Genomic DNA, 19,833 nt, shown 5'->3' with positions numbered 1-19,833 from the left:
TGTTTTTAGTAGCTAATGTCTTTAAAACCATTCTCATAGTATTTTTAGCCACAGTAGTTAGAACCATCTCCCCACTTAACAGGTGAGAGAATCAAGGCCCAGAAAAGAACAATGAATACCCAGCTATTTTGGTTCTAAATTCAGAGCTTTTCCCACTATCTTAGTCTGTTTGCTTCTTGGATTTAAAGCACAGTTTTCCAATTTCACCTTTGTCTCTACCTTTACAAACCTGTATAGCTCGGGTTAGGTGGATAGATTTTGAACCTACAGGTAAACTGACCACTAAAAGCTGAGGCAACCTGTAGGGTAATAATTGTTACATTATTGAGCTACCTTATGCGCTAGCACTGTGTCTAAGTGCTTTGCAGTTCTTCCCTTTACTCTTCATTCATTGCAACTCTGTGAGGTAGAAGCTGTTATTAGCTCCATTTTACAGATGAGGTGTCTGAAGGTTAGAGAGATTAGTTACATACCCAAGGGAAATAGCAGAGCTGGGACTCAAACCTAAGTTGGCTAAGTTTATACCACAACACAAAACCAATGTTTGGTATAACTGGAATAAATAGCTCACAATCTGATTTTGTTCTGAAGCACATGCCCTTTTTTTTTCTCAGGTTGATTTAATTGAACTCAGTTTGTAGCTGGGAGTCTCTGGAACTGTTTACCCTAGTGCTGCAGTGTACTGGCTGTTGCACAGGAGTTAGTCCTCATGTCGTGGGTGGCTTAATCTGCCTCTTCATCTATTTCTTTCATGACTGAGCATCTATAAAAGTCCCATATTATTGGCTCCTTAAAAAAGTCAAAACTTCTTGGTGCAGATGTCGAAATGGGGCAGAGACCAGGGCTCTTAATTTTATTGAATTTATGTAGGAGAGGTAGTCAGAGGTATTTAGTCTTCCATTTCATTGTGTAGTTCCTGGCACATCATGGGTACTCCAGAAATGTTGAAATACTTTGGTTTGTTAGGGTACAATGTATAGGAGAGAATTACGAAGACATGAGGATGTTTATGAATGTTGCGAGCTTATTGAGACAGATTGGGATTGAAGATGGTACTGGAAAGTAGATTTAGGGCCTTTGGATTTATTTAGTAAAGCTTGATTGTAGTGGGAGGACCTTATTAGATAAAGGCAACCTGGGTTAGTTCTGGGGCAAAGAGAAGGCGGGGTGTGGGTAATGGGAAAGAAATAATGGAAATGAAGACACAAAGATTCTAATTTTGCTAATCTTGGTAGGTTTTAAAAATAGAGTCTCCCTGAAATCAGTATGTTAACATTTAATGCATAATGGGGAATATCCTGGCGGTCCAGTGGTTAGGACTCTGCGCTTCCACTGCAGGGGGCACAGATTCAATCCTTGGTCGGGGAACTAAGATCCAGCAACGCCATACGGCTTAGCGGGCCCCCCCATCCCCACCCCCGCACGCAGCCAAATGCATAATGGCTTGTACTTGTTTAAGGAGTTGTATAGAGATTACTATTTGTGAGCTCTTGTTTGCAGAAGAGGAAGTTGATACGTGTATAAGAGAAGAAAGCTGGTTTTTACAGTATAAACAACAATAGCTTTAGGGAAATGAATGAAAGTGTGGAAAGGAAGAAACATATGCCAGAGATAACTGTGAAGAAAGAATTGATGGGCTGGGTGGCTGATTAGAAAGGGGAGTAGGGGCATGGGACATCTGCCAGGCAAAGATGTCTCAAAGGTTTTGAAACAGGGTATCTGGGAAGCAAATACATGGTGTACATGCACACATGTACACATAGCCTAGGAGATCAGGCCTGGGTGTAAACCTTGATTTTGCTACTTACTAACAGTGTAAACATGGGTAGGTCCATTTACTTAGGACCTCAATTTTATTATCTAAAAAATGAGTAAAATGGCTTAGACTAGTGCTTATTAAACTCAAAATGTACATACAGATTACCTGGGGATCTTGTTAAAATGTAGATTTTGATTGAGTAAGGTCTGTAGTGGGACCTGAGAGTCTGCATTTCCAACAGGTTCCCAGGTGATACTGAGTAGCGAAGGCTTAGATGACTTTCAAGATCCTTTTCAGTTCTGTAATTCTATAATTCTATTTATTGAATGTTTGTCCTTTGGAGATCTGTTATACTCTTGTGACTTTATTACCTCTATTTAGATAGATGAATTCTAAATCTGTCTCTTTACTTCAGATTAGAAATGCCTAAACCAATTCGTCATTTTACACTAACCACATCCCTTTCTTGACATCCCTATTTCTGTTAATACTTTATATTTGTAAAATACTTTACAGTTTTTCAGAGAGCTTTTATATCCATTATTTCATTTGATCCTTAAAATAACCCACAGAGGTAAGCATGCAGGAAATATCTCTGTTTTATGGAAAGGAAAATAGGCTCAGAGAGACTAAGTGGTTTGCCCACTAGTGAGTGGTTAGAACCACCCTTGAGTTCAGGATTATTGACTCTCTTACCACTATGTCACACTGCTTCTGGTAATGACTATCACAGATACCTGGGCTTAAGGGTTGGTTGCCACCTCTGTTTTTTTAAAGATGTAAATTTAGTTTTATTTTAAAAGATAGGTAATATATTCATGTGGATCACAATTCAAAGGTTAACACAAATGCAGAAGTGGAATTTCTGGGTCAAAGAATCTATGCATTTGTAATTGTGGTAGGTATTTGCCAGATTGCCATCTTAGAGGTTTTACCAATTATACTTTTTCAGGGAAGTGTCTGTTTTGCCACTGCCTGCCTCTGAATATGTTATCAGACTTTGTGATCTGTGCCAATTTTAGTGCAGTTTTAAGTTGCATTTCTCTTATGAGTGAGGTTGAGAATCTTTTCTTGTTTAAGTGCTATTTGTATTTTCTGTGAATTAATCTGTTAATATTCTTTGTCGGTTTTTCTGTTGGGTGGTTGGACTTTTTATTCTATGAACTCTTTATTTTATTTTTGGCTGCGCCTCACGGCTTGCAGGATCTTAGTTTCCCGACCAGGGATTGAACCCGGGCTCCTGGCAGTGAAAGCACCGAGTCCTAACCACAGACCACCAGGGAATTCCCATATGAACTCTTTATGTATTAGTGAAATTGTCTTTGTTGTATGAATTAAAATCTTTTTGTTAGTTTTTTTTCCTCTGATTTTGCATATGCTAGTTTTTGTCATGCATAATTTAAAAACATTTTAGGGCTTCCCTGGTGGCGCAGTGGTTGAGAGTCCGCCTGCCGATGCAGGGGACACGGGTTCGTGCCCCGGTCCGGGAAGATCCCACATGCCGCGGAGCGGCTGGGCCCGTGAGCCGTGGCCGCTGAGCCTGCGCGTCCGGAGCCTGTGCTCTGCAACGGGAGAGGCCACAACAGTGAGAGGCCCACATACCGCAAAAAAAAAACAAAACACAACATTTTATATAGTAAATTTTATTGTTTTTTTTTCCTTTCTTTTTATAGCTTCGGAGTTTTATGTCATTCTTAGACCTTTGAGGTTATAAAATAATTCTTCATGGTTTCTTTTGATACTTTTATGCTTTAATTATTTACATTTGAATATTTTTAAACCATCTGGGATTTGATATAAGGTATAGGATATGTTTCTTGTATGTATACATATTTCTTTTCTTTCCTTCCCTTTCCCTTTCCTGATGGCTACTCTATTGCCCTAACACCTTTATTGATTAGTTCTTATATCTCTAGAGGTCCTTTAACTCCTTTATTTCTTTTATCCGTCTTCTCTTTGTCCTCAACCATATCCGTTATGTGGTTAGTCTCCCCATTAAGCCCGTTTTTGTCTTTGTGCTCCTATATAGTCTTATGCTTTCTTTCTGTTCTTATTGATATTACTTTAGAACTTTTTTTATTATGGAAATTTCAATGAATAAAGAAATATGTATATTTTATATATAAATGTGTATTGAAATGCATATATACAGGGTGGAATGTAATAAACTCCCAGGTACCTATTACCTGTTATTGGTAATAACTATCAATAACTATCACCTCATGGTAGATCTTGTTTTATCTATATACCTAACTAACAATACTTGTCCTCCCTCCCTCACCCCAATTATTTTGAAGCAAATTACAGGCATGATACTACTTTTATCCCTTGGACCATTGAAGCTGTCTTCTGTTTTCCAGTTTTTATCCTCCAGGTCATCCTGTGTAATTCTGTGTCTTTCTTCTGTCTTACATTTCTAAATTAACAGTTCTTTAATTAAACGGTCTTTGAAAGTATATGTTGGATACTTTTACCTCAAACTGGCTTTTTCATGTGCCCAAACTCCGGTTCTTTAGGAAGATTACATACTCTGAAACAAGGGAATGCCATGTTTGTATCCCCACAGTTCCTAGCATAGTCTGTAAAGGAAATAACAGCAAGTAAAATAGAAGAAAGGGGAATGAGAGAGGGAGGATGAGAGAGACATACATGGAGAACAATACTGGATCTGTCACTACAAAGGCCTATTTCTTAGAGCAGTACTACCCAGAGGAAACATGGGAGAAAAAGGGCAAGTTTGGACTTCCTACTAAGATTGGGGTGAATAGGGTAGAGATTTAAAAAAACCCAAAAAACCAAAAAAACCCAGAGCCAAAATGTATAAGAAATGTAGGAAGTTCAGAGACATAGATAAATTTTGTCTTTTCTTGTGGAGAAGCCTGTTAGTGCATAGTAAATGACTGAATTAAATTCTAGGACTTATTTGAACTTGAGTGAGAGGAGAGTTAATGTCAAAATAAGCGCTTTGGTTCCAAGGTTGTGTAATTTGCGTCAGAGAAAGTTCTCAGTTAGGAACAGGAGCTATAAAGTTTTTATGAGAGATCAGAGTTGGTGGTTTGTTTGTTTAAATCTGTAACATTGGGTGTTGGCACCATCTGCTTTCCATCCAGCGGCATCTAGTTTTAAAGCATTTCTGTGTTCTTCAAAAGTTTTCACAGTGAGTCTTTCAGCTGGGATCAAGAGATTAGAAAAAATAGGTGATTGAGACTGCTATAATATAGAAGGGGCTTTTGTATTTTTTAAAAAGACTGACCTAATTTATCAAGCTTAAATTCTTGATTTGGTAATTCAACATTTTTACCTTCCATGGAAATGTGGAAAACTAATTTTCTCCCAGGTTTGCTTTTGTTGTCCCTCAAAAAAGTGTACCAAAGTAGCAGTAATCTGACTTAACCTGGGCCTTAATTCTTCCATGCCATTTAGCCTGGCCCCAGGCTGAGAATAAATGCCTGACCTGAAAAAGAAATGAACTGGGAATAGGAAAGGGGAACGGTATTCAGAACAAGTTTGACTACATTTCCAAATCAAACGCTACTTTAAAACTTCTCATAACTCAGCGAGTATCTACATTAGGGGTCAGCAAACTGTGGCCAACGGTCACTGGTTTTTTATATCAACTGATGAAATAAGAAAGGTTTTGACATCGTTAAAGGATTACAGACAAACAAACAAAAACCCAAAGAATTTGCGGAGACAGGATGCACCCCGAAAATCTTGAAATATTTACCTTCTGTTCCTTTTAGAACAAGTTGACCAACCCACGATCTACATCATTCAGGGTATATAGTAGTATTTATTTATGTGGACATTTAAAATTTCTTGTTCTTTTGTTTGTGTTTCATATTAGCACTTTGTTTTTGTAAGGGTTATGCAATTTTCCATTGTGTGAATATACCACAGTTTGAGTGGTTATTCAGTTTTTGCTTTTATAGCCCATATTTGCACACATTTTTGTGATTTGTGGAATTTCTTGGTCAAATATTATGTGCAGTTTAAAATTTGGTAATTGTTGCTAAATCACTGTCCTTTCAAAATGGACCATTTTATATTTTCCCCAACATTATTTTCCTTACTAGCATCAACCCTGACAGAGACTAAAATGGTTTGGTTAATCAGATAGATCTCTTTGTTTTCTATTGCTGAGTAACAAACAAAAAATTTAGTGGCTTAAAACATCATCATTTATTTTGCTCATGAATATGCAGTTTGGTTCAGGCTTGGTGGGAACAACTTGTCTGTGCTTTACTTGATGTCATTTCTGGCGTCTCAAAGGCTGGGTACTGAAATGGTCACTTGCGTGTCTGGTTATAGCTGGGATCTCTCAGCTGGGGCTGAGGAGAACACCTGCAAAGTCTTTTTCCACTTGGCTGCTTGGCATCCTCACAGTGGGGTGACTGGATTCTGAGGAAGAGCATCCTGTAAAGAGAACCAGGTAATTTTATGATTTAGCTTCAGAAGTCACATGGCATTGTTTCTGCCATAGTCACAGGCCAGCCCTCATTTAAGGGAGAGGGAACATAGATGCCACTTTGTCAAGGAGGAGTGGCAGCATCACATTGTAAGAGAGCACGTGGGATGCGATGTATTGGTGCAGCCATTCTTTGGAAACTACAGTCTCCACAAGCTGGAATATTTGTTTTGGCATGCATATCTTTATGAGTGGGATTGTACGTCTCTTCATATGGTTATTGACCATTTCCATTTCTTTTTCGGTGGCTGCCTTTTTGTATCCTTTGCCCCCTTTTCTATTGGACTATAGATTATTGATTATATTATTGATTTGTAATAGCTCTTGTAGACTAAGCAAATTAGACTCAAAATTTGTTTAGAAGAGACGTCACCGTGGTCTTGGGAGTCATAAAAGGTGCGTGGGATTATAGCTTAGTTTGGTGACGGTGGGGATTTGTGGAGTCATTATATTTAAGAAACACAGTTACTCTTGTTTTTTAAGCAAGGGGTACAGGGAAGGAGGGTGCATGATAGCCATTTTTTCCTCCTTCTGTTGGCCATCAGCCTCCCTGAGTCACTCTCCAGCAGTGACGAGGAACAAGATCAAGGACACCACATTTCTCTTTGGTCATTATTATACCTCAGAAACCAGAAAGTTTTAGATACCAGCCAGGGAAAGGTGATATTTGGGAGGAACGTAGAACACCAATGGTGCACCTTACTACTGAAAATTGCTTTGGTTTTCTTTTAGTTCTGGGGTGTGTTTTGACTTGCTGTCACCAAGGTTAAGGTTCAAAATTATATCCACAAAAATGGATTGACCCACCAGAAATTACCATTTTCTAAAATATGGAGATGTTTAACAAAATAAAACATTTCTTTGTACCTTGCCTCTAAATTAGAATGTTCTCTTCATCTACTAACCTGTTAATGGGATAAATTCTTTTTTTTAAATTAATTAATTAATTTTTAAAATTTATTTTATTTTTGACTGCTTTGGGTCTTCCTTGCTGCACGTGGGCTTTCTCTAGTTGCGGCGAGCCGGGGGCTACTCTTTGTTGTGGTGCGTGGGCTTCTCATTGCGGTGGCTTCTCTTGTTTTGGAGCGTGGTCTCTAGGCGCTCGGGCTTCAGTAGTTGCAGCGCGTGGGCTCAATAGTTGTGGCTCGCGGACTCGAGAGCGCAGGCTCAGTAATTGTGGCACACGGGCTTAGTTGCTCTGCAGTATGTGGGATCTTCCCGGATCAGGGATCGAACCCGTGTCCCCTGCCATTGGCAGGCGGATTCTTAACCACTGCGCCACCAGGGAAGCCCCGGGATAAATTCTTGATAAACAGTTACAATGTAAGTCTTCTCTCTAGTTGTAATCTTTGATAGTTTTATAGGGACTGGATATGTCATTATACAGTAGGTCTCATTTTAGGTATGGTTTGATCCAGAGACAAGTTCTGTTGCCAGGACTTTTTTACTTTTATTTTTTTAATTGAAGTATAGTTGATTTACAATATTAATTTCAGGTGTACAGCATAGTGATTCAGTATTTTTACAGATTACGCTCCATTAATAGCTGTAATGGCTATAATTCCCTGTGCTCTACCCTATATCCTTGTTGCTTATCTATTTTATGCATAGTAGTTTGTATCTCTTAATCCCTTACCTCTGTCTTGCTCCACATCTCTGGACTCTGCTGTCTTACTTGCTGTTTTCATTTCACTGTGGTGGAAAGATGACTGCCAGCATCTCTAGTCCCATGTCCTTTCCAGGTTCTGGGCCAGTAGGGGGAAAAAAAACCTCTCAACAATTTGATTTCTGGGTTTTCTAGGATCCTAATCATGTGTTATGGCAAGGGTGATGGAATGTGCTGATTGGCCTGATCTGAGTCACAAGACCCTCCTTGGAGTTGGAGGTGGAGTTAATCCTACAGGAAGTATTACATAGATTGATAGCAGAGGAGAGTGGTTCTACAAAGGAATATCTGAGGGTTTTTTTGTTTGTTTGCTTGTTTGTTTTTGTTTTTTGTTTCTTAAACCAAATAGGTGCTGGGCAGGACAAAACAAAACAAAATAAATAAAAACAAAGCAAAAAAATTATTTAATCTACTGTTATGTTTTAAAGCAGTTTTCTAAGAGCATGAGTACTGTTAACAAGAAAAACCAACCATTTTAGATTCTTTAGAGGCACCAGTTTACAATCATACTAATGAGTAACGCTTACATTTTTACTTAAGCAAATGTTTCAGATCTACAACATATGGCAGTTAAGTCTTGTTTTAGAATTTATACTTGAGAGATTTGTAAAAGAAAAAAGTTAAGGAATTTAGGATCCTACTGGTCTTTTACCCACTGCCAACATTGCAGGTAGCAGAATTGTGCTCTAGCTACATCTATCAATCCTCCAAATCAAAGCTGAGTAAGAAGATTTAATTTTATTTGTTAGTGAACGTTTTTAACCTTTATATAGAATGTTTTATAGGCAGTGTTTCAAAGACATTAAAGCCATGTTAATTCCAACTTAAAAATTAAAATCTATTCAGCTTTAGTTTTGGAGATAGGTGTTTTTAGAGCACAACTTGGATGCCTAAAGCTACTGCTGTAGAAAGATACGCAAAGAGCTTTTTATAACTGTGAAAGCCTAGAGCTTTGAGAAAGTATAAGGAGATTGGCTGGTAAAGAAGCTGCATGGAATGTTATCTTAAAGAGTAATTCCAAAGTCTGTGTAAATTTTAATTACTCAGTATTTTTACTTTTCTAAGATAATTGAGCCAGTTTAGATCATAAGACAGTTTTGAATTTAACTATCTTTAGATGGGCCATTGAAGAGATAATCTGATATTTAATTTCTGTTTAGACAAGGTCTAAAGCAGTGTATTTATGCTAGATGGTGCCACCAGGCCACGAACTACTGCTAGATTGTATACCCTGGAGCAGTTAAAGGTAGATGAGTGCTGAGGATTTGCTGTAGTCCAGAAGCACTGCTAAGATTTGAGCCCCCTTTCAGTTCTGAGGTCCATTCTTAGGTTTGAAATGCTCTCTATTCTCCCATCATCTCATGGGTGGGTGTCAGAATCCACTAAGGGTTCCAGGCCACTCAGGTTTATTGCAAGGCCTAGGTCATACCAAGACCTTCTTGACTGGGTTAATTCACTGGACATATATTAATTCAGTCAAAAACCACTTATTGTGTTCCTGCTATTTGCTGGGTACTCATCTAGATGCTGGAGATACAACAGTAAATAAAATAAAGTCTCTCCTTTATAGAACTTATAGTCTAGTTGGGGAAGATTGACAAATATCTGGAACTATCCATAGTTCCATATTAGGTATAATTATACATTGTTTTGGTCAAGTATAGATGTTCTGTGGAACTGACCACCAGAGAGGATCCTTTAGGTCACCTTGATTTCTTTAATATTTCCTTGGATCATAGGGTAATATATTGGGCAAAGGTGGGTGATATAGCCTAAGGCTAAGGCTGGTGGTAATTTTTGGTATTGCTATTATATTTTGGACTAGGTCTAGTTGATTTAAACTTTTTCTTATTTATTTAACTTTATTTTTTGATTATGTAAATCATTCTTGTGGTACAGAAGTTAAAATCACATAAACAAGTATCAGGGAAGTCTTGCTTTTATCTCTATTCCCTCCAACCTGTTCTCACCCCCATAGGTAATAATTTTGCTGCATTTCTGGTTTAACCTCCCAGTGTTTCTTTTTAATTGCATTAAAAAGAAACAGTTCAGTTAGAGAATCAGGAAGGAGTAATCTTCTCTCCTTAACTTTGAAGCATAAATGGATTTCCTTAAAGAGAATAGTATTCTAGATTAAGGGGCTAGCATTAGCAAAAGCATGGAGCTAGGACCATGCATGATCTTTTTCATGGAACCTTAAGCAGTCATGTGTGACTAAGGGGTTGGGTATGTGGAAGATCTAGTGGGCAGTAAGGATAGGTTATGGAGAGGTCGGATTGCACAAGGCTTTAAAAGGAGTAATGGGAGGTTTGTATTTTATGCTGGAGGCTTTGCAGTGTTTTCAGGTTTTTGAATAGAGGACCAAGATTGGAATCTTACGGCAGAATAGATGTGATTGTTGTGTATAGGCAATTAATAGTTCCTGTCAATTTAAAATCTTGACTGAGAAGGTTGATGAAAAATATATAGTAGAAGGAAATAGTTGCTGTAATCCAGGGTGTGAAATGGAAACCTTTGGCAGATTGTAGAAATATAAGTCTTTTAGAGTAAGCCCTAGGAACTTTTTGTAAGTACATTTGGGGCTTTACGTACTTTGAGTATTAAACAATAACCTTCTCTGTCAAAGAATCTTAATCTCTAGATTGGGAGAAAGGATTGGGTTGGTATGTGCATGGAAGGGAGGAACTGAACTTTTCTGGCTGACTGCACATGTAATTGAAGACGGACTTAGCAAAGTGGGCTTTCAGCCTGAAGGGAGAACTTTAAGCATATTTTAAAACTGAGTCCATGCTTTCTATTTTTAAGTCTCTGAAAATAATGATCTGACACAGGGAACTAGCTTTTGAGAATGAATCTGTTGTGCTTAGACTTCAGCATTGCCAACTTTTTCTCTTTTTGATATGAGATGATTTGGCTATCCCTTAAGTTATCTTATATTTTTGTTGATTTCTACTGTTGCTTATGGAGCTTTGCCTTTCCAACACTTGTGACTCCAAGTAATTCATGCATCCTAGTTGGAGAAATTGTTGGGAAGGAGGCCTGATTAGGAAATAGGGGCTGGTTAACTGCTGGTCAAGTGAGAATTTAAGCTGACAACAGTTGGGTTACTGGCTGGATGGAGTGAACGGTGAGTTATTGCTTTTATTTTTTGGCTTTGGCTTCTTTTTTCTGGTTGTAATAGATGATCTGGATTCAGACTGAGCTAGCAACAGAGGTGTATGTATGTAATAATGGCTGATTTTCTGTTGGTGTGAGGTGGACTTTGCATGTCTACCAGCATCCTTCCGAAGGGAAAAAAGCAAATTACTATTATACTTAGTTTATGTTCCAGGAAATACCAACACTATTCTACATGTATATAGCATTGATATAACATTTATGCTTTTCAAGAATGTTTCATATCTGTTATTTCATGCTTCCAACAACCTTGGAAATGATATAGGGCAGGAATAGTTCCTATTTGACAGAAGAGATGCTGAGGCATAAATAAGAGACTGGGTTAAGGTTGCTGGCTCAACAAATAAACGACTGGGACGACTTACTATATTTTATGTTTGAATTGTAACTTTCAGAAAGCTTTATAGGAGGAAAAAGCTGAATACTCCTCTTTTTTTGTTATTATTTTTCAGCGACGTCTTAGACATCTTCGGAACATTGCTGCCCGGAACATTGTTAATAGGAATGGCCATCAACTCCTTGATACCTACTTCACACTTCACTTGTGTAACACTGAAAAGGTATATAAAGGTAAGGGAATCTGGACTTGCCACCCACAGATCGTTGCATCTCATTTTTATTCTTTTGTAACACAAATGATTCAGTGCCTCTTGCTAGTATTGCTTATTAGAAAGCTAAGTTGTCATGCTGTCTGAAAATATTTCATGAGTAGTTGTTATACATATTGAAGAAACATGTCTTTTGGATAGTTCTTTCAGATAACTGAGACTTACATTGATAAATTTATCATTCCTTTATGAATGTTAACGTTTAATATCTGTATTCCAGTAGCTGTCATTTAAAATAGGCTATTTGATGGGACTTCCCTGGTGGTGCAGTGGATAAGACTCTGTGTTCCCAATGCAGGGGGCCTGGGTTTGATCCCTGGTCAGGGAACTAGATCCCACATGCATGCCACAACTAAGAGTTCGCATGCCACAACCAAGGAGCTGGTGAGCCACAACTAAGACCTGGCTCAACCAAAAAATAAATAAAACAACTAAAACTTAAAAATTTATTTTTTTAATTTATTAAAAAAAAAAGGTTATTTGAGGGACTTCCCTGGCGGTCCAGTAGTTAAGACTTCACCTTCCAATGCAGGGGGTGTGGGTTCGATCGCTGGTGGGGGAGCTAGGATCCCACATGCTTCGCGGCCAAAAAAACAAAACATAAAACGGAAACAATATTGTACCAAATTCAATAAAGACTTTGTAAATGGTCCACATCAAAAAAATCTTTAAAAAATAAATAAAATAGGTTATTTGAGTCCAGTATCCAGCACTAATTTGCTTTTCTTTAAAATATAATTGATTCCTTTAGTATTGTAAAATTTGGACCTAGTTCATATCTTCTCATATCTGTACTTATTTGTATATATGGGGTCATTTTTAGAAGAATGGCATGGTTTCTTTGAATTCAGTTCCACATTGAAATGTGGATTCTTCCATAAGTGATAATTCTAAGAGTACATCAGATATTTGATTCAAAATCACAAGCATCTTTTGAATACATATTGGATAAAAGGCACTTTGATATAATCAGTTGACCTGTTTTGGATGCTGTAAGAGAGGAAGCATGGTATAAGGACAGGAATATTGGATTAGGATTGAAACTACATTGATACTGGTGCTAGCTATTTCAGCTAGTATGTAAGTATATACTAGCTGTATACTATACACTAAAATAGCTATATGCTAGCTATGTGTTTTTTGGACAGAGATCATGGCTTTTTTAGCCTCACTTTTCCCATTTGTGAAGTGGAGATAATGAGGTCTTAAGAAGTCAGGCAAGACAGATTTTTATGAGGATCAACTGAGATAAGGTAATAACACTTGGTAACATGTGAGTAAAGGTCTATTTATATTAATAAAAAGTGGCATTATTTTAATTTTTTTCTTTTTTTGGCCACGCTGCACGGCATGTGGGATCTTAATTCCCTGACCAGGGATTGAACCCGTGCCCCCTGCATTAGAAGCGCGGAGTCTTAACCACTGGATTGCCAGGGAAGTCCCAGATGGCATTATTTTTAAAAGAGGTACTAAGGACTATTTGAATTCTATCCTGTGGCAAAGATGAAAAATTCAAATGACATTTTATGTTTTTGGTTTTAATTACTTTTAAAAATTGTTATTAAAGCAGTAGTTGTTTAACAGCTTTTTTTTTAAAAATTTCAGTACCAGTATATGCTAATTTAAAAATTTAATCAGAAATTATATAGAGTAGAACCCCCCCTTCATATACAAATGGCATTAAAGTAATTTCGAAGGGTGAAAAAAAAGGACTCTAAATTCCGCCATTTTTACATAGTTTTATTTCATTCTTACTTTTGATTCTAACCATTGCATATTTTTAAAACAACGAATGAGTAACACTAGCTACTATAACAAATACCACAAATCACTCAGTGACTTGACATAATAAATTTCTTAAACACTAAGTTCAATGTAGGTGTTTTTTTTTCAATAATAATTATAAGTATTTATTAAGAAAAAAGGAAATTTAGACTTAAATTTAAAGTCTCCCAGTTCTTGAGCAGCAAACGATAGCTAGAAAGCAGGCTTTTCACAAGTATAATCAATCCTTTAATTTATTTGCTTTTCAGTTTTAACTGGAAGGCATAATGTGGTTTGCAGAAGCAGACAAATATTTATTTATTTATTTATTAGCATTTAAACATATTATCTAATTTATTTATGTTTTAACATCTTTATTGGAGTATAATTGCTTTACAATGTTTTGTTAGTTTCTGCTGTATAAAAAAGTGAATCAGCTATATGTATACATATATCCCCATATCTCCTCCTTCTTGCATCTCCCTCCCACCCTCCCTATCCCACCCCTCTAGGTGGTCACAAAGCACGGAGCTGATGTCCTGTGCTATGCGGCTGCTTCCCACTAGTTATCTGTTTTAATGTAGGTGTTCTTTTCAGACATTGGCTTGGCAGCTGTCCTCTAAGTGGTGACTCAGGTATCCAGGATCCTTCTATTTTGGAATGATGCTTCTGGTATGGCAAGAGCAAGGGATTATTTGAGGGAGATTTTTTAAATGGAAATGGTCCACAAATTCCACGACATTCCATTAGCTGTATATCAGTTGCATCATCCTTTTTAGATGAACAGGGGACTGAGAAATGTTGTCTTCCTATGTGTCCAGAAGAAAAATGAAAGTTTGGTCACTATTTGTCCGAAGGGTGTAAGCATTTTTGCAGATCTTAATGCGTTTGGTCTGCTGCTCATTAATTGGTTTTATCACTAGTAATATATGACACTGCCAGAGTACTTCACATTTTTGATAGGTTTCTATATAATCAGTTCTTGGTTATTATCTTGGTTAGAACTTCTGTGTCCTTGCTCCAGTGTTAATCTCTGATAATAGTTACTAATATTGAACTTGGTACATTTTAGGTATTTTGGTAAATGATAGCAATTATTATTGGAATTGTAATGTTAACAAGCATAATAGTAGTTTCCAAAAACAGTAGTCATGGGACTGGTTGATGACCATGATGTTGAAAACTTGTCTAAGAGGGGACTTCCCTGGTGGTCCAGTGGGTGAGACTCCCATTCTCCCAATGCAGGGGGCCCGGTTTGATCCCTGGTTGGGGAACTAGATCCTGCATGCATGCCGCAATTAAGAAGTCTGCATGCCGCAACAAAGATCCCGCATGCCACAACTAAGACCCTGCACAGCCAAAATAAATAAATAAAAATATAAAAAAAGAAAAAAAAAACTTGTCTAAGAGATACGATGAAAGCAAAGTGATTTTTTTTGGTTCCTGTTTTTTTTTTTTTTTTGTCTTCTTCTCTAGCTCTGTTTATATCTTGAGCTTAGAAGTTATTATGGACTGTTTCTTGAAGTTATTTCAATAAAATGATTGTTGACACAATTAGGGAATAGTTGGTTTCAGACCACAGGGAAGTCCCGTGTCTAGTAGTGGTATTGAGTCTGTCACTAAGCGGCAAGCCCTTTGGCTAGGGCATTTAGTTCCTCTTGTGTGCCGTTAGCTAATTTATCTCTAAAATGAGAGGACTGATGATTTCTGAGACTTCCTACTGCTCCAAAATGTCATGGTTGAATGAAGTCTATTATGTCTTCTTGTTGGGCCCACATGTTATGCTCTATAACTTTTAACTACTATAGGAGGAGCCAGGAAGCTCTTTCCTTAGTAAACTAATTAATACCACCTTATCTTCTTGGACCTGTGATGATAAACATGAATATTCATCGCATGATCATTATGTGGCCCTTGGTGTAGGATGACCACGACGGAAGGCCTATGGGCTTTTCTTACAAAGCCACCTGTACCACCTGTCTAGTGGCATCATTTCTCAGTTTCAAAAGAAGGTTTGTTTTTAATTAGAAGAATATCTGAAATGCTGATTTCTAAGTTATTCTTTTATTTCAGCTGAATTCACAGGAGAGCATAAGAAGTTATGTGTGAGTTTTTTTGATTTTTGACATTTTTTTAATACTCTTAGGAGATGGTCTATTTTTCAGGTAGTTCAAATTGAGCACCATTTATTACATTCCCAGAGAACAAAGCCTTGTGTTAATGGATGAGGAGCTAGGTTCTAATCCTGGTTCCCTCTTAAACTTGGAAGTTTTGTAAAATCAGGTTTGTTCTTCAGCCACAGTTATTTTCTCACCCATGAAATGTGAGCGCCTGTCCTTTCCTGGAATACCAACCAGTTATTTTGAATACATCAGAAGACAACCTCTATATAATCCAATTTGGTGATCTCATGAATGTCTCATAGTTTTAAATATCACTTATCACCCTAACAACTCACAAATGTATATCTTTAGCTTCAGCCTCCCCTCTGAACTCATGCTCCTGTATTCAGTTGCCTACTCTACATCTCCATTTGGAGTCTAGTAGATACCTTAAACTTGATATATTCAGCGCTGAGATTCTGATGTTCCTGCTCTGATCTACCTCCTATATTCGTCCTTTTATCAGAAAATGACAACTCTATCCTTCTATTTCCTTGGCCAAAAACCTTGGAATCACCCTGGATTGTCCTCTTTTATATTCCACATTCCATCTTTCAGCAAATACTTCTGGTTCTTACTACCAAAATGTATCCATAATCTTTTCCCTTCTTACTACCTCCAAACCACTATCATCTCTTGCCTGAGTTTGTTGAAATAGACTTCTAACAGGTCTGTCTGCCCACTCACTCTTTCTAGTGTGATCTCAACCGAGATCCTATTAAAATCAAAGTGAGGTCATGTTATTCCTCCCCTCAAAACCCTCCAGTGGCTTCTCATTTCATTCATAGTAAAAGCTAAAGTTCTTTTGGTTTCCTAGGCCTTTCATGATATGGCGGTCTGTGACCTCCTTCTACTCTTCTAGTTGTCTCTGTTCCCACCCAACTGCCCTTGTTGCTGTTCCTTGAATTCATCAAGTTGACTTCAGTTTAAAGGCCTCTGCACTGTTTCTTTGGCCTGGGCACTCTTTCCTCCTGATAGCCACATGACTAGCTCCTCTGCCTTCTTTCAGGTCTTTAATCCATATGTTTTCTCAGAGAAACTCTCCTTGATCACTGACTAACCCCTTTTAAAAATTGTGACTATTCTCCTCTCTGTCTTTTGTGCTTTATTTTTCTCCACAATACTCCAGATTGTCTGACATAACTGTATGTTTAATTATTTGGCTAACGCATGTCCTCTTCACTAGAATGTAAGCTCCATATGGGCAGAAATTTTTAGGTCAGTTTTGTTCACTGCACTATTTCCAGTACTTGGAACAATGCTTGGCACAAAGTAAGCCCCCAAATATTTTCATTTAACTTTTTGACTAGCTAATGCTGTCCATGGTTCAAAATATATATAAAGGTTTATATTAAAATCTTCCTTTCACCTGTCCCATCTCCCTAGTTTTTCACCCCACCGTTGTTTATCTTTACTGAGATTCTTTATGCAAATGCAAGTAAAAACAGTACCAAATTTTATATCTATCTATCTATCTATCTATCTATCTATCTGTATCTGTGCCTTGTATTTTTTACTTAATATAATTTAGATGTTTTCCCATATTATTTCGTAGAGCTTCTCTAATTTTCTTTTTAGTTTTGCATTGAACAACTGTACCATAATTTATTTAATTGGCTCCTATTGGTAGGCATTTAGGTTGTTCCAGGCTTTTGCTATACACACAGTACTGCAGTGAACAATTTCATTGGTATACATTATTTTGTATGAGTGCTAGTATAGCTATAGGGTAAATTCCAAAGAGTGGAAGTACAAAGATAATGTGTACTTAGAGTTCTGGTAGATATTGTAAAACTGCTGTTGTTGACATTCGCACTTGCTATGTACAGGTACCCTTTTTCCCACAGCCTGACCAACAGACTGTGCAGTCAGACTTTTGAAATTTTGCCAATCTGATAGGTGAAAAATAGTTTCATAGCAGAGTTTAAGTTTGTATTTCTTCTATTATGAGTGAGGTTGAGATACTGAAAAGCATTTGTTGAATAAATGGAATGCTGTATAACAGCCAAAACATGCCATTGGAACCATGCTCTGCAATCTCTCCTTGCTTTGTTTGTTTAGGTCTTAGCATGGATAGAGAAGCATTTGTATCTAATAGACCCTTTCACATAGAGCTAGTCTTGGATGATATCTTTTTGAAAATTTACATGTCTAATAATTTTGCTCAAGTCGAATTAATAAAAATTCATAGAATTGTATTAATAAAAATTATAGTTTATAAAGTATTCACTATTTCATTTGAGCCTCATAACAACCCTGATATTTTCTAGGTGTCATTCTCCTTTGAAAGGCGAAGAAACTATGGCCCAGAAAAGTTAATTGACTTGTCCAGGGTCAAGCTTATACATGGTGCACTGGGGGACCGAACTATTTTTTTACTCTAAATTCTCCTAAATTAGCTATTCTGTTGTGCGCCATGCTGCTAATTTCATTGCCAATATTGTAAGTGTAACAGAGTGATAGACAGTGTAGGCCCACATTTAACACTTTAGAAATTACCTCAGACCCGGTGATTCCTTTCCAAACAGTATGGCTCCTTTGTTGACCTCTCTCTATTTAAATTAGCAAGTCCATTTTGAGGATCTAATGGAGAAGGCAAATTGTTTAGTTTCATTTATATATACAGTTAGTCAGCAAAGTTTTGGAAGAAATAATGATGCTATTCATCTTCTTAGAGCTGGAGATACATATTTTGGGGACTGTTTAATTTAGACACTTTACAGATTAAGCTGAGGAATTCTCTCTCAAAAGAAAAGAGGAATATCTTTATTTTTTTCACTGATTTAAAAAGTATTACCTACTTACAGCAAATTCAGACAATATAAAAGTGTATTAAATACAAAAATGTATTAAGTGAAAGTAGCTTGTAATAAGAAACAGCACATTTTTAGCACAGTTTTTTTTTCTAATAACGTATTTGGTACATATAAATTAGAGTATATGTATGCATATTAAAAAAGAACACATGTACACACACATACATACATATGTACATTTATGTAGTCAATTTATGATTGGCATTGGTTAACCATTTGGGAAAAAATGGAAAGAATAATACTTAGGGTTGCCTAGTGTTAAGTGGGATTGTAAAGTGGTACAATATTTTTAGAGAACAATTTGGCAATATCTATCAAATTCAAATTGTATTTTTCCTTTTGTCTTGCAGTTTTACTTCTAAAGTTTATCTTATAGATTCAAGTGTCTTAGGGTATATATCTTTCAAAGATTATTTATAATATTCCTTGAAATATCCAAAAATTAACAGTAACTTAAATGTTCATCAGTAGAAGTTTCCTTTTAAAAACAATTAGAATTATCCCTTCTCTTAATTAAAATAATTGTTCAAAATAGAAAAATTAGAAAACTGCCAAGCAAAAAATAAAAGTAAGCAGCCTAACCCTATCACCTAAAATGACTATCTCACCACAAAATAGAATGATTATCCTTATTATTATTAATTTTTTAAGGGAAGATAAGCATAGAGTAATGTAGGTGGTATGTTTTGTCAAGAAACATTTTAACCAAGAGAGCTTGCCCATAAGAATTTTATATCCAGGTCCACTTTTCCTTTACTGCTTGATGGTTCCCAAACTTCAGGCCTGTGGACTACTTCAACAAGTTTCACTGTCTTCGAGTTTCATCTATAATGCTACATACTTGACATATTTTTAAAAGTTCATTATTTCTAAACTCAGGTCTAAGCATAATCTATGAAGTTGTTGATTGAAGAAAAAATTTATTGAGTGCCTACCCTGTGCCAGGAATAGTTTTACATGCTGAGGAGATAGCAGTTACACAAAAACAAATGTTACTGCCCTAATGGAGCTTACAATTAGGGGTTGGATAGATGAGACATACATTTCAATATGTTAGAAAAATATTAAGTTTGTTCATGTATCACCTAAAATGGTCTCATATATCAGTGGTATGTGCATCACCCTTGGAAAATATTGCCGTATAGCAACATGAGGATACAGGGTCCTTGTAGGCTCTGCATTGACAGAGCACCACGGAAGTGACTTCGGCAGGGTCAGCAGAGGGAATGTTGGAGGGTTGTTAAGAATGTCTGTCTGAACCTCTGACACAGTCTCTCTTTTGATTGTATCTTCAGGTTTTGTGACATTTACAACGTAAATGAAGGTTTGTAGAATCATGAAATTTTAGTGCTTAGAGGACCTTGATTATTAGTCTGATTGTCAGAATTGTCTAATGAAGAAATGGGCTCAAGG

At 36.9% G+C, this 19,833-nt stretch overlaps 1 protein-coding gene across 1 annotated transcript in view; it reads left to right on the top strand.

The window, feature by feature from the left end:
• UVRAG (UV radiation resistance associated) overlaps positions 1-19,833 on the top strand; it is a 379,149-nt gene that overhangs the window by 60,158 nt on the left and 299,158 nt on the right. Inside the window, 1 exon segment of the mRNA XM_055091530.1 lies at positions 11,523-11,640. Coding sequence (XP_054947505.1) covers positions 11,523-11,640 — 118 coding nt within the window.

This window comes from Physeter macrocephalus, chromosome 16, assembly GCF_002837175.3.
Source record: "Physeter macrocephalus isolate SW-GA chromosome 16, ASM283717v5, whole genome shotgun sequence".
Taxonomy (NCBI): domain Eukaryota; kingdom Metazoa; phylum Chordata; class Mammalia; order Artiodactyla; family Physeteridae; genus Physeter; species Physeter macrocephalus.
Note: the sequence above shows the minus strand (reverse complement) of the source record. Positions and strands in the feature narration are given on the sequence as shown.